Source organism: Athene noctua, chromosome 14, assembly GCF_965140245.1.
Source record: "Athene noctua chromosome 14, bAthNoc1.hap1.1, whole genome shotgun sequence".
NCBI lineage: Eukaryota > Metazoa > Chordata > Aves > Strigiformes > Strigidae > Athene > Athene noctua.
This window is the reverse complement of record NC_134050.1, coordinates 11,126,478-11,141,157: the sequence shown is the minus strand read 5'-3', so window position 1 is coordinate 11,141,157 and position 14,680 is coordinate 11,126,478. Positions and strand designations below refer to the sequence as shown.

The following is a 14,680-nucleotide window of genomic DNA, read 5'->3' as shown; positions in this document are numbered from 1 at the left end:
AAAATCCCCTCCTAGGGGTGCCAGGGGAGCAGCACCCATCCCAACAAAAGCCTGTAATAACACTTTGATTTTATTAAAGTTCATCCAAAAACACAACAATAAATAAAAGAAACACCAAAATCTGCTGCATACGGTACAGGGTGAGAGTGAGGGGGCTGCCCTGGCGCGGGCTGCACCCCGGAGCTCTGCTAATCGCCCATCACTCCCCAAGAAAGGACAGTGGGACGCCACGGTGGAGTCTTAATGTAAAAACAAACAAACAAAAAACGAGTAAATCAGCACTGGGGTAGGACAGTGTCAGCCCCCGGGGATGTCACCTGGAGCAGGCGCTGGGCCGAAGGACAGAGGTGGTGGTGGGGCTGCCACTAGTTGCGGCGGTACAGGTGATCGCGGGTGGCCACGCTGACCTTCTGCTGGTAGTCTTCCATCTTGTCGTGCAGCTTCTCGTAGAGCTGGGCGAGGGGCAAAGCCGGCGGGGGAAGAGTCAGCCCACCCCCTCTTCCTCACCTTCCTTCTTCCCCAGAAATCCCCTGGGGTTTGACTCTAGCCCTCGGCAGGGGGGTTGGTGAGCACACCCTGTTATTTACCCGGGGAAGGTGTAACCTACCACGACATTGTAATGGTTGGTGGTGCTCTCCCGCAGCGCCTGCAGCAGCTGGTCGATGGCAGTGTAGGGCAGCCACACCATGGGGGCCGTGGCGGACAGGGGGAACTGGAAGGGAGAGGCACCCTTCTGTTGTGTCATGCTCCTGGTAAAAATGCTCCTGGCCCACAGCCAGAGCTCCCAAGCACCATGTCCTGACACCCGTTTGTTCTTCTGGTGCCCCTATGAGGGTACCCTCTCCTCTTGGGGGTGATCATCCATCCCCATTTCCCCCAGCAGCACCATCACACAAAGTCACGGGCACAATATCACACACTCACAGGATCATCTGGGTTGGAAAAGCCCTTGCAGATCCTCCAGTCCAACCATGAACCTCACACTGACCGTTCCCAACTCCACCAGATCCCTCAGCACTGGGTCAACCCAACTCTTCAACCCCTCCAGGGATGGGGACTCCCCCCTGCCCTGGGCAGCCCATTCCAACGCCCAACAGCCCCTTCTGCAAAGAAATCCTTCCTCAGAGCCAGCCTGACCCTGCCCTGGGCAGCTTGAGGCCATTCCCTCTTGTCCTGGCGCTTGTTCCTTGGTTCAAGAGACTCATCCCCCCTCTCTGCACCCTCCTGTCAGGGAGCTGTAGAGGGCCAGGAGGTCTCCCCTCAGCCTCCTCTTCTCCAGACTAAACCCCCCCAGTTCCCCCAGCCGCTCCCCAGCAGACCTGTGCTCCAGACCCTGCCCCAGCTCCGTTGCCCTTCTCTGGACACGCTCGGGTCATTCAATGGCCTTTTTGGAGTGAGGAGCCGAAAAATTGAACCCAGTCATCGAGGGGCGGCCTCATCCAAATCCCAGACAGGATCTGCCCCGCAAGGAAGGGTCCAGCACATCTCCCGTTGATGATGAGCTCACCTCGATTCCAAAATATCGGTGCCCTTTGCCCAGCACAGCATCTACATACTCCAGGACCAAATCCACGGCCTCCTCCAGCAGGTCATAATTCAGATAAAGCCGCAGCAGCTCAGCAGCATCCACCTTCTGCAATCAAAGAAGGAAACATCAGTGAGGGAACATGCCTGGGAGCCGCCACGATGCTAAGAGGATACTGTGTGGAGCCTCGGTCACGGGCACAAAGCATCTGGCACGGATTCCTGGAACTGGGAACAGGGGTGAAGTTTGCAAGGAGGAGGTGTCTGTTGAAGCGAAGGTGATCCAGCAGCTGTTTTTTTGTACCAAGCAGCGACCTTCTCCCTCTTCTCACCTTGTAGCTGTTAATGAGCCAGTTGGGCAGAGGTATCCCATGTGCCAAGAGCTTGTTGATGACGCAGCGATGGTAGAGGCTGTTCTGGGACGGGTAACGCTCCAAATAGGATGACAGCAACCTCCATGCTTCATCTGTGGCGCTGCAAAGCAATATTTCCCCTCGGAACCCGTGCCGGCAGCCCCTGCCACCACCTGCGAGGCCACGGTGTGCTCCAGGAGACCTCCTTGGGTCCCCCGTGTGTGCGTGAGGCCCGGCAAAGCAGGGTGTGCTGTGTACAAAAGGCCAGGGTAAGCACAGTGACAGCACTGTCCCAGTCTCGCAGGTCTGCTTTAAGGGGGTTTTTATGAATCTAGAACCCTCTGGATTCCTGCAAGGCTTTTCCCTCCCAAAATGATCCACTCTCACAATGAGCAGCTCTGCTTTTCTCCCGCCCAGGCAAGGACCTACCTGGACTCCTTGGTGGTAACCAGGGCGGAGAGCTGGTTCGCCGCTAGCCAGTCCCAGGCCTCTGCCTGTGCTGCCTCCCCCCCCAGCTGCAGCTTGATGCACCTGCAAGACAGAGCAGCACAAATGTGGGTGCCTTTAGAGCCTAGCAAAGCCACCCCTCATAGGACTATTCCCAAGAACAGCTATAGATTAGGTGGCCCGGCAGGAAAAGGCAGCTCTTAGAGCAATTTCTAAGTTGCTCTCTAAGTGCCAGAGAGGAATTAATAACGACTCTGATGTTAGCAAGTTTCAGGGCCTGAGCTTGGGTACAAGGTGGCCATAGCACATCCAGGCACAGGGATAGGTTTCAGCAGAGCTCCTGGACAGCTCTGCAGGCACAGTGCATCTTTGGGAAGTGCCGAGAGGCAAAAAGAGGAATCCTGGGGTGGGAGGTGAGGCATGAGAGCAAACAGCTAGTGCAGGGATCAGATAGAAGAGTGAGTGCTCTGCCAACTGCTCTTAAAGCTGCTCAACAGCAGCAACAAATCTTCTGTAAGTGTCAGCAGGAGTGTGCCAGGAGCCAGCTCACCAGAAAAGTCTCCAGATGATGGCACCTCCTGTGACTGCCAAAATTCCCTGGAATTTTTCCTTTCCAGGTGCAAAGAGCAAGTTCCACCTCAAAACCCCTGAGCCAGCAGCTGCTGAAGCCACGCACAGCGCCAGCAGCCACAGCAAGCAGACAGGTCGGGACGGGGCTGGCTTGGACCCCGGGGAGCTGCCAGCTGTGCCCCACCGAGCACCACGTCGCTCCAGATGCCTCACTCGAGGCCAAGGAGGAGCTTGCTACGTACTTGAAAGTGAGTCCCTCAAAGATGGGTGTCAAGGGCAGCTTGAATGTTTGGCACAGAGTGACGGCAGTGTCGAAGAGGCCAGCCCGGACCAGGAGAGCAACCGTTTCCTCGGGTGTAGAGTTGCCTGAAGGGAAGAAGGACCAGGTAAGCACCTCCCCCAGTCACGTCCCAGTGCTTAACCGGGGCCTAACTCCATGTGGTTCAGCGGCAGAGTTACAGCAGCCCTGTGCTAACAGCCCAATGTAAAACTCTGCAGCAGTACTTTTCATCACACACTCGAGGCTTTCATGGCCTTGGGAGCATCTTAGGAGCCCAGGAGCCGTCCCTGAAGGGACTGCACAAAGCAGCAGTGACCCACAGGGCCGTCCCTGACCAGGCACCAGCTGGAGAGGGACACAAGCAGCAATGTGTGGCCCGCAGTTCAATGCTGCCGCTGTTTAGGTGAGCTGGGAGGGAGGACAGCCTTGTCACTGGCACAGCAGGCCTGTATCCGAGCAAACAATGCATCAGTTCAGCTCTGCCAGCACAGGCAGGAGGGGCAGCGGCAGAAGGAGAGATGAAACTGTGACACTCAGTTCCCTATGTCTCCAAGTTTGCCCTCAAAGCAGCTGTTCCATCCTTTTCCTGCAATCCCTTACTGGGAAGTCGTCATCTCCCAACACTTCAAGGTGAAAACTGCACATGTTGCATAACCTGTATCAGAGAGTGGCAGAACATACTCATAGGATGGGAGAATCACATCTTTCCACTCCCCAATGAGGAACCACGCTGATAAGCTAACAGCATCTCATGAAGCAGGATTATGCAGGACAATAATTTAAGCAAATTTTTTTTTTTTTTTTTCCCTAGGGCTTTCTAATTTTTTTTCATCTGGAGGCAATTTTCAGCAAGACAAAAAGATGCCGTTTGGTCTCAACTCATGACTCAACCCCAGCCCCACACTGCAGACTTGGCCAAGCCAAAAAAATGGTGGAAAACCTAAAATGTGTTCTCCTGAGCTGCCTTTCCAAAGATGCTGAACTTGGTGGCAAGATTCATGCCAGAGTGGCAAACTGAACGGTCCCTGCCAGCTCCTGGGTTTGTCTCTGGGTCAGAATAAAATTGCTGCTTCCTCACCTAAGTTACACCAGAAAGCAAGGAGCAAAAACCTCAGGGGAAGTGAGAGGCGGTTGTGCCGCATCCCTCTTACCTGCCACAGCCGCTGTCGACAGGTCGTGCTGCACCAGAGTCAGCCGGATCCGGGCCAACACACACTCCCTCTCCAAATCCTCCAGCTCCAGGATCTCGATTTGGCGAGTTGCTGTAACAGATGGACACGAAGGGCTCTCAGCCTTTTAAAAAGGGCTCCTCGAGCATTGTGCAAGATGTCAACAGCCCTCTGCCATCCAAGTAGGAATCATGCCCCAGAAAGCACCAAAAAAAGGGGTCAGGTTTTGCTGCCCCTTCCTCACTACCTTGAACTGTGCTGATCTTGATGTAAACCTCCCATTCCTCCTCTCTGAGAGATGTTGATTTAATGTTTGGTAACAGCTGCCGCTCTGACTGCCACGCATATGCTACAACAGAGCTCATTCAGAAAGAATTGTTTTAAAAATACCTGACCTTAAATTTTTCTACTATAATGCTGAGGATTATGAGTCTAACTTGACCTCAGCATTCCCTGCTTTGGTGGACATAGGCCGAGTGGAGACCTTAGACCTTCCCAGCAGACTCACTACGTCAGGAGGGTCCCCAAGAGCACAAACGTCTTGAACAACTAGAAATTTGCATCACAAAGGCTTTTTTAAATTACAAGTTATTTCCACTGAAAACAAAAATGCTGACAAGACATCAAATGGCAGAGCAGCGTGCACAGAAGCTCCCTGGGGAATGGCAGTTACACAGCAGCATACAGCAACTGGAAGACACTAACGCTGGGAGAGTTAAATAGGTTACAATCCCCCAAATTATTGATCTGAGAGTGGTGAGAGCTGCCCTGAGCCATCTGCTCGCTCACAGGGGAACGGCAAAGTGCTGAGGCCAGGGGAGAGGCTGCTCTGACAAGAGCTGGACAAAGCACCAGGACTGGGCACTTACCTGGAACAGCCGTGCACTCCCCATCGTGGCTTCTCTTTGGGGATGCTCCAGGGCGTTCGTACTTGCAGGAAAGAGCAGAAAGAGGGTTTAGGCCCACCTGGTTTCTAAAGGACAGATTACCTTGATACAATACAATCCCAGAACCCGCTCTCTGTTTCGAGCCTTGATTTGAATCAGAAAAGCCACACAGCCACTCGGCAGTTCAGGTTACATTTATCTCTGGCTATCAGAAACATGGCACAGCATTGGCTGATCAGGCTACAGTCAACACTTCCCGCAAAGAGATTGGAAACACAAGCCATGTTCCAGTAATTCTCTTTTTACTGGTATTCCAGCCACTGACTCCCCCCAAAAATGTGCTGTCTTTAACAAGAGATGATATATTCTCACATAAACACACCAGCCCACTCCCAAAGATTGTTCTGCTCCCACCCTGCTCCAAAAAGGGCCAACAACACAAGGGTGATAGGTAAGACTGATCTCTGTTGAGCGGGACAAGACAGCACTGTGTGGGCTGGCCAAGGAGATGAGAGCAGCAGATTAAGGCGGCCTGCGCCTCTGTTCATCAGAAAGATAGAAGCTCCTTCCCTCATGTACAGCTGTAAGTGTCCCCACAGTCAACAACTCAGGTCAGAGGCTTTACAGAAAGCTCAGCGTTTCCTACCACAGCTCCAGAAGCTGGCTGCACTATCCAGGCGTACTCCGGGCGGATCAGCCGTAAGCAGTTAATAGCAGCAAGAAAACAGTTTCCCTGTTTCTGGAGCCCTCGGAGCGTCCGCACCTCCCTGCCCAGGCGCATGCCGTATTCAAACATCACTGTGCCAGCTGGGAAGGGGAATAACATCAGGCAAGACCCAGGACAGGCCACCCTGCAGGGGCAGGGGAAGCGGTGTCCCCAGGCAGGTGGGTTGTTACATCGTGCCTTACCCTTGCGGTAGTTGTGGCGGTAGATGTGGAAGGCGTACAGCAGCTCGTAGTAATTGTGGGTCATCAGATCCACTGCTCGAGCGTGAGATTCAATGATCCCCACGACCTGCAGCACAGAAAGGCTCAAATGGGTGGAAAATCCTTTTGAAGAGAGCAATCGTGGCCCCTTTCTTCCCAGCACAGGCCGATTACCTCGTTATGGAGGTTGACGTAGGGGAATTCCACCAGGTCCTGGAGCTGGGAGCGCTCGCAGAGAACCACCACTAGCTGGCGCAGACAGTCCAGCTGCCTGCGGAGAGACACACAAACCCATCACCAGGATGCAGGCATTCAGCCATCAACGAGTCTCTTTGTTACCAGCTCTGGAGGGTTTGATTTTTTTTTTTTTTTCCTGGCTTAGAACCAAGAAGTCCCTCCAGACTTCTCCTGTGCTGGAAATAGAGATCCTGGACAGCAGAGATCCTCTGCAAAGGTCTCTCAAGAGGGCGGGCTCCCTCCCTCAGCTCTATTTGGCAAGACTTTCTTCAGGCACAATGAAAACACATTCCTGCTTCTCCTCTGAACATCTATTCCAGCCATTCCTGCTCATCACATCCTCCTCTGCTAGGGTGAAGCTTCCTCTACCCAGTTCACTTCCCAGATGGTATTTCAAGCTGAAAACTCAAGTCTTTTCTTTATTGAATTAAATCAACTGGACTTCTAAAGCTTTTCAACAAAGCTACACACAATTCTTTAGCCATTCTTTTGGCTCTTCCCTGACTCAACTTTTATTTCCCCTCCCCACCAGTTTCCTCCTTTGAGATTGTGCCGATCCTAGCTGTCCTTACAAAAGTGAATTTTGTCTTTTTAAACACACCTTTACACAAGTTGAACCAGAACTGCTTAACACAGTGGCCAAGTCCTACCCTAAAGCTGTTCTACCCTTCCGGTCTGATGGAAAAACTGGTACATGGACCTCTGAGACAAGTGAACTTAAAGGCATAAAACTACCACCTACCTGCTTGGATCTGGGTTTTGTGTTAAGGCTACATATGCTTCACTGTTGTGTCCTAAATCCAAGTGATGTTTGAAGATGCAAGTCCTCAATGTAGCCTGAAAACACCAAATAGCACAAAGCAGCATGTTTCGACTTACACAACTAAAAAAAATTCCCCGTGTAAGCTCCTTGAAGAAACATCATGATGCCAAAGAAGTGATCTGTACCTGGCTTCTCCAGTCATCTGCCGACTCCATGACAGCCAGGGCAGCCAGCTGGATGACCAGCTCTGGTAACCCCACCATGTCCAACAAGCGCAGCACCTGGAGAAGATGACACTCAAACACTGGCTGCAGCAATACCGAAGCATGGGTTGGGTTGGCAAGGGTGGGGGTTTTTTTCTCCTTTGTTTTTTTTCAAAGAGCTATTCCTGCCCCTGTTAACCATAAGGGCAGCCCAAAGATTTTTGCCAATGTTTCTAAGTGATTAGACTGGAAAAATAAATATTTTGGTGAGCTGCAAAGGTCTGAACCAAATCCCAGTGCAACAGGCCCAGGCTATGGCTTTTCCGGAGGATTCATCTCTGCACATGTGAGTTTTCTAAAACATTTTAGCATTGACATTTACAGTGAACCCCTGATAGAGAGGGGTGCTTGCTCCCCAAGCACACAAGCAGCTGTATTAGAGAGCCCCCTTTCCAAGGGCACCAGACAATCCTTGTGTTTGCTGGATTTTAAAATCAGGGAATCCCTTAGAGCAAGCCTAGGTCCAAGCTTTCAGCCTGTCTGAACGATGGCATTATGCAAGAAGAAAGATGCTATCTCAATTTAAAGACATTCATTTCAATTTGCCTCAAAGCTTAATAACCTGCCCCTTAAGCAGCATCTTACATCGAGCCTGAACACGTCTGGCTTCTGCCTCCAGCAGCTGGATCTCTCCCTTTTTCTGCTGGATAACAAAGTCCTCTGCTACTAGGAAATAATGGGTGGAAAGTACCGAGCTTTCACACTGCAGTCACCCCATTGTCAGCCTCACAAAGAAAGTAAACAGACTACACTGAGGCTTCACCTCACAAAAAAGTATGTTTTCTAAGTCTCAAGTCACTCCCTCAAAAGCTGGGAACTAAGCAGGAATTCTCTTTCCAAGCAGGAATATTCTCTCTCTCTCTCAGTAGTGCCTGCATGGATCGACTTGGTGCCAATTTACTTGGTCAGGATGGTGCCCGCCGGGCCAGCTCAGCTGTACCTTGTTGTAGTACTGCAGGCGTGGAGTGGAGACTATCTCACCCTCCTCAGGCTGGATCAGCCTGTCCAAGAACTCTTCTCTTCCCACCTCGGATGCAGCTTGGCAGAAACAATCCAAAGCCTAGAAGCAGATCCAAAAAAGCAGCTTGCGTGTGCCCCTTGGGGGACTGACTGTACTGAGAGGACAGCGCTGCCTGTTCCAGCTCCACTGTATGAGACCCGCTGGCCCCAAGCTAACAGGAACTTTTCTCCACGAGATGGACATTTCCTGACTTGCACAGCATAAACAAGGCTGGTCCTACCTGTGCACCTCTGCCCTCCCAGGGAAAAATGTCCCAGACCCCAGAGAGAGGCAGCGCCAGGAAGCTGGGGCCTTACCTTGTGCCCCTCGCCCATGACGAGGTAGCAGCGGCCCATCATGAAGCAGCAAGAGCCCATGTTCACGTGGCACCACGGCTGCAGCAGGCGAATGTATTCCTACAGGAGAGGAGGAATGGGAGTTTCGATTCAGCACTCGCTCATGACCTGCAGGCACTCACTACCAGAAGAAGGGTTAGGTCTCTAACACCAAAGCACTATTTTGGTGGCCCCTTTAACTGCTGTGCTCACACAGATCCCGCTCTTCCTGCTCAGTGTGTTTTCTGAGTCTCAAATCACTCCCTGAAAAGCTGGGGACCAAGCAGGGATTCTCTTTCCCTAAGTAGTGCCTGTGTGGAATGACTTGGTGCCAATTTACTTGGTCAGGACTGGTTTCCGCAGCTCCAAAGTCCCTTCAGTGCGCAGATGGGGAGACATCCCCCACGTGCTGCCAGCAAACAAGGTGCTCTGAACAGCTCCTGTGCCTCAGAAACAGCACCCAACATCCCCCCAAATCAGACACGATGTGCTCTACAACCACTGCATACCCGCTCCAGGGAACTGCAAAGGAAATGTTACCCTGGCGTGCATGGAGCAGGAACAGCAGCACACATGTGTGAAGGCAGTGGGAGAACAGGCAAAGCAGGTGTTAGAAGAGCAGTATCTGGGCAGGAGGGGGAGAGCCACCAAGGAAGACCACGAATTACAGCAACAAACTGACAGGCATAGGGTGGAACACCGACAACACTAAGGACACACCATAAATAAAGCCACAATACAGACGCTGGCCAAAACGACAGGGTGATACAACTCAGTCTGGCCCTGTGCCTGCTCTGTCAGGATGATATAAGGGCTGCAAAGTGTCACCACCTATCCAAGAGCAGCTAGGAGGCACGATAAAAACTCAAAAGCTGGCAACCCTCGTGCCTGGGAGAGTGGCATTTGCTCTTCACACTTGGAGAAGCAGAGATGTCCCACCAGCATGGCTCCGGGACTCAGCAGGAAAGGAGGAGGAGAAGCCAAGACCCAACAGTAAAGCCTAGGTTTCACCAGCCAACCCGCATCTTCACACGAGTGTAAACCACCAGCACATATGTCTCACCTACCCTAGCCACGGGTCCACTAAAAGCCACGTGGCAACGCATCTTCTGAGCCTGGATTCACTGCTCAGATTAGACAGCTAAAACAGATAAATCCCACCCAAGGCTTGCTCAACAGCTTGTCATACAGAATAAGCAACGAGGAGAGGTCTGGCCGTGGCCCAGGCCAGTGCTTTGGTCACTAGACCTTCTCTGTGCACACTGGTTACTCGCAGGGTGCTTCCTGTATCTCCACCCCTATTTGGGTCACCGAGCTCTCGCTCACAGAAAATCTGGTGTTAGCTCCCTGAGGTCAAAACAGTTAATCCAAGTTTACGTGACCGACTGGGATCAGTAAGTGTGACAGAAGGTAGCAGGGAGGAGGAAGAAGAGCCTGCTCCTGCAGAGATAAAAGTTGCTTGTATCTCCTCGAGGCAGAACACAAGTGAGGCGAAAGCAATGCAAGGAAATTCAAAGCGTGCTCGCGCCACAAGAGCGAACATACGCCAGGAGGTAGAACGATGCTGCTCAAAGTGTCCTGGCATTTCCTGTCTCAAAAGCTCTGTAGATTTGACATTCTTGGCAGCAAGACGAACACAAAAGAAAGCAGTTCAGCCCCAGGTGTAAGGGACTCTGAAAATAAAAGGTTCTGCTAAGCACAGAAAAAAACATCTCATTAACAACAGCCTGCCTAGCCCTGCGTGCCTCAAGGACTGCCATCAGTTGGGGAATGAAATGTGTCACATGGCGCTGCAGACAAGAAACCGTGCAGCTCTGAACTGGAGCACAAGCAGCTACAAGCACCAGCCCTTGAAAAGCATGGGAAGGGACGGTGGAGAAAAAGTGGTCTGAAATACAGCAGTCCCGAGACACACCAGAAAACAAATAAGTAGTTCACTCGCCCTGCTGCCAAGATGTCGGATGTTTCTTACACTGGTTTTTACTAGTAAAGACGTTTAAGAAATAGATGAGCCTTCCTGAAATTACTTCTACTGTTGGAACCCCCAGTCCTGCAGGCAGTCCTGTTTGCAGGGGTAGCGCAGGAAAGGCTGTGGGCACATCAGCAGCTAATGAGCGACTGGATTATGGGCTGGCTGTGATATTTAAACAAGCTCCACAAAAATGTTTCTTGCATGCAGTACCACACTGACAGACAAGCCCTGGGAGACTGAATTCCTCCATGAAAAGGGTATATAATAATCCAAAGCACTTATGCCTAGATTTTCTTGAAACAGATGAAAGAGGAAATGCGTAAGACAACCATCTTAAATAATTTCGCAGCAAAGTCTCTGCGGCATTTTCCAGGGATGAGGTATTTAGCAAAAAGCCCTAGTTAGAGGTGGACACTACAGGAAACAAGACAGACGCACGAAGACGTAAGATATTTGCTACCTTACAGTTTGTTCACAGCACTGACACTGCGATAGTTACAAGAAAGATTTCTAACAATTCTCCAAAAGAATTGTTCCTTGCAGTAAAATTTTATCTGTGGGATGAACTTCCAGCCCATCATCTCCAAAAGGGAGATACGGAAGCAGAGCGCTCGGGAAGATTATCTCACATCAGAGCTCAGAGAGCAGCGACTAGGGGGAAGCAGAACAACCTCCAGCAACTGGAAAGATGCTGGTTTTGGGGAACTTTTTCTAAGCAGAGGTGCTCACGAGCGTGAGCGCATGGAGCTCACGCCACGTTACACCTCTGCATTGGCTGAAGTGCAGATCTGCCACTGCAAAAAACCCACATGTGTGAAAGAGACTGTTGCACTCACACCTGCTCTTCCCCTGTCAGCTCCTCTGAGGGAGCTGGAGCACTCACCTGCAGCTGGGTGTACTGGCAGCTCCCCATCAGGCACTCGGGGAAGAGGAAACTGGGATTGCTGGGCCATCTGAGCAGAGGTTAAGGAACAATCCAACCCGGAGAGCTCGGAGAACTAGTCGAAAAGTTGGCATGCCTCTCACACTCAGTTTGGAGGGGGGTAAAGGAGAGAAAATGAAGCTGCTCTTTATAAAGTCATTATTCTGTAATAAGATCTATCCATATTAGAACAAAACCATTAGTACTTCTAACCCACAACTGCCCAAATCTTGTTACCTTTCCAAATGTCCCAGCATCGCCCCTCGCCAAGTCAAGTCGCTAGAGCTCAGGGGCTTAAAGTCAAAAACTCAAACCCTTTATTGTGCACCTAAACAGGATGGATTCGGAGAAATCTTAGAATACCCACAAATCTCACTAACAACAGTCACTTGTTCAGCCGATTTATCTTCAAAATTTGGATGTGGAAAACATTGGTTTTGGAACTGCATGGGGTTTGGTGGCAGAGATGGCCAACTTACAGCTCCCAAGCACCCTGCATCCCACCACCTGAACCCCTCTGCTAGCCCCAACCCTCCTCCCCAGGCCCACCAACGCTCCCAGTCTTAGGATCGGGCCGCGACACGCAGCCTCCATGCACAACAGCTCCGGCACTGCTGCGCCATACAGAAACTCCCCCTGGTTACAGCCTGGCAAGAGCCAGCACCTCGCAGAGGCGGGGTTTACAGCCAAGGATACAGGAGTGGCAGAAAGTCAGCCACTATCGCAGTAATGAGATGGGGCCAGTTCAAACTTGTTTCAGCCAAAGAGGTGTTTGGTTGCAAGAAGAGTCGAGATATGATGTGCTTTCTGGCCACTTCCTGAAAGAACAGCTCCACAATTGTTTGAGGGCTGGATACTAAAAAATACAAGTTAAAGAAACACTGACAAGAGGGCCTGCAGCAGACATCCCAGGCTTTCTACACTGTGCTGTGCTCATCAGCTCAAACATCACAGATTAAGCTGGAGCAAAACAATAAGCACGTTCAGCACTCGAACTTGTTGGTTTTGGATTTCTCTTGCCGTCTGGTTAAGTCAGAGGGAGTAGCAGGAGATCAAAGAGCCACATACTGCAATGTTTATTAACCGCAACTCAATTACAACATGAAAAAAAAAAAAACAAGGGCTCTGCTCTCTCTCTAGTTGCGCTATTCATGACATGACCCATCTGCAGCTTTCCAGCACGACCGAGTGTGCTGCAGGGCAGGGCTGAGGGAGTGCTGATTTGGCTATCTGGCCCTGTTCAAATGCCTCCCTCCTCATTCCAGCACCCTAAGCAGTCCAACCTCCCAGTAGCTAACTGTTCTCAACGCCTCTCCCCAAGCTGCCACCTCCTTTCCAGCTTCCCCACGTTTCACATATTTTTCCTGAAGCACAGCGGCCAAACAGGACTTTCCTCGTGAGCGGGCCAAGAAATAACCCACGACACTGGCACACACAAAGGATGTTTTCAATTTTGCTTTTATGCCCTGACATTTACGTCAAGGCAACTGCCCCCTGAACCCAGACTCTCATTCAGGGAGCGTTCGGACTCTGAAGATCGCAGCCTGCTCACAAAGAGCACAGATGCCCCAGGCCTGTCAGCAAGCAGAGGAATTTCTTCCCCAGCTCACAGCCCTTCGCACGTGGCACTGCTGCCTGTTTGTCCCCGATTTTCTCAGCTCCCTCTGAAGTGTCTGTACTTAAAGGCTGAGACTAGTTACAGTAGGCTCCTACCTGTGCATTTTCTCTCCTACCCTGCTCACCACCTCCCTCTGGAACCACTTCAAGGTACACATCCTCCTAATTAAGTTGCCTTATATTCTCCCCTGTTAGGATTTCTCCTCCAAGACAGTAATTCAAAGCATGTGTCTTTGCAGCAAGACTTTTAAAATATGAATGAATTATCAGCTGCAATTTCCCCCTTGAGGTACTGGCAAAAACTGAACTGCGAAGTGCTGGAAGCACAAGCATGTTTTGGGAAGTATTTCTAGCTTTCTCTCGTTCACCTGAGCTGCTGCTCCTGGTTGCTGAGGGATAAAGGTTAGTGAGCAGGACAGATGTGGCCTGACCCACTACAGCCACTGTAACGTACAGGAGCAAGAGCTGAGCTTGGCTGATACTGCCAGAGCCAGAATTCATAAAGTTTAACTGAGCGAGGCCTTTCCATCCTCCTCAGGCTGAGAATAAGATCCACGTCTCTGGTCTGAGTCCAATGCTAAACGATACTCCGCTGGTGGTGGTTTTTGGTGGGCAGCACAACAAAACATCTCCACAGAAAGTGGGGTCAGTCAACCCCATGCTCCATTAGCTGACTGCATAAAGCATTTCCCTCGGGTGGCAGAGACACAGCTCAAGAGGTATAAATAACAACCCAAGAGGTGACGAGCTGTGGACATCTTACCTAGTTTATGGGGTGTTAGAGCAGTGGTGTCTGCTAACTCCAACACAGAGAGATGCTGCAGATTAGATTCCCTAGAGAAAAAAAAGCCATCAGTGAAGGGACAACAAAACACCTCCTGCTTTAATTGCACTCATTGTTCAACTCAAATGACTCCTACTGCTGAAAAAGGCAACAGTGAGACCTCACACGGCAGAATTAGCACAAGGCAAAGAGTCAGCTGAAAACACGGAAAAAAAAAAAAAAACAACCAACCTCCCCAGCACAACCTGAATCCTACAGTGATACTCCCACAGCAACCACCAGCTTTTCATGCCAGAAAGGGCATTTCAGGTGGATTTAGCAGGAACCAACAATCAAAGACAGAACAGGCACGGCAGAGACTTACAGCGTGTCAATGGGGACGTCGGACGCCAGGCACTGGCTCGCCCACCTGATCAGGTAGTAGGAGAGCAGCAGGGGTGAGGTGCGGTGCAGCAGGTCCTGCTGAGACTGGAACAGTTGTCCCCCTCCCAAAACCATCTGCAAGCAAACCAGAGAGGTTGGAAGACCGAGAAGCCGAGCTCAGAGCAACAGCAGGACAAGGGCAATCGGTGAGGTTTGTAGCGGGCCCAGGTCATCCCTCCGGCCAAGGCCAAGGCAGCTGATAGCCCA

The 14,680-nt window shown here is 51.2% G+C and overlaps 1 protein-coding gene across 2 annotated transcripts in view; it reads right to left on the bottom strand.

The window, feature by feature from the left end:
• Positions 1–58: 58 nt before the first annotated feature.
• NUP160 (nucleoporin 160) overlaps positions 59–14,680 on the bottom strand; it is a 30,031-nt gene continuing 15,409 nt past the window's right edge. For both annotated transcript variants that reach the window (XM_074918318.1, XM_074918319.1), the window contains exons 17-35: positions 14,415–14,548; positions 14,030–14,100; positions 12,346–12,505; positions 11,611–11,680; positions 8,738–8,836; positions 8,361–8,480; positions 7,343–7,438; positions 7,137–7,231; positions 6,332–6,428; positions 6,140–6,245; positions 5,877–6,037; positions 5,213–5,273; positions 4,326–4,436; positions 3,137–3,260; positions 2,307–2,408; positions 1,857–1,998; positions 1,508–1,633; positions 608–712; positions 59–452 (exon numbers count right to left, since the gene is read on the bottom strand). In XM_074918318.1, the coding sequence (XP_074774419.1) occupies positions 366–452; positions 608–712; positions 1,508–1,633; positions 1,857–1,998; positions 2,307–2,408; positions 3,137–3,260; positions 4,326–4,436; positions 5,213–5,273; positions 5,877–6,037; positions 6,140–6,245; positions 6,332–6,428; positions 7,137–7,231; positions 7,343–7,438; positions 8,361–8,480; positions 8,738–8,836; positions 11,611–11,680; positions 12,346–12,505; positions 14,030–14,100; positions 14,415–14,548 (2,067 nt within the window). In that variant the 3' untranslated portion in view covers positions 59–365. The remainder of the gene's footprint in view (positions 453–607; positions 713–1,507; positions 1,634–1,856; positions 1,999–2,306; positions 2,409–3,136; positions 3,261–4,325; positions 4,437–5,212; positions 5,274–5,876; positions 6,038–6,139; positions 6,246–6,331; positions 6,429–7,136; positions 7,232–7,342; positions 7,439–8,360; positions 8,481–8,737; positions 8,837–11,610; positions 11,681–12,345; positions 12,506–14,029; positions 14,101–14,414; positions 14,549–14,680) is intronic.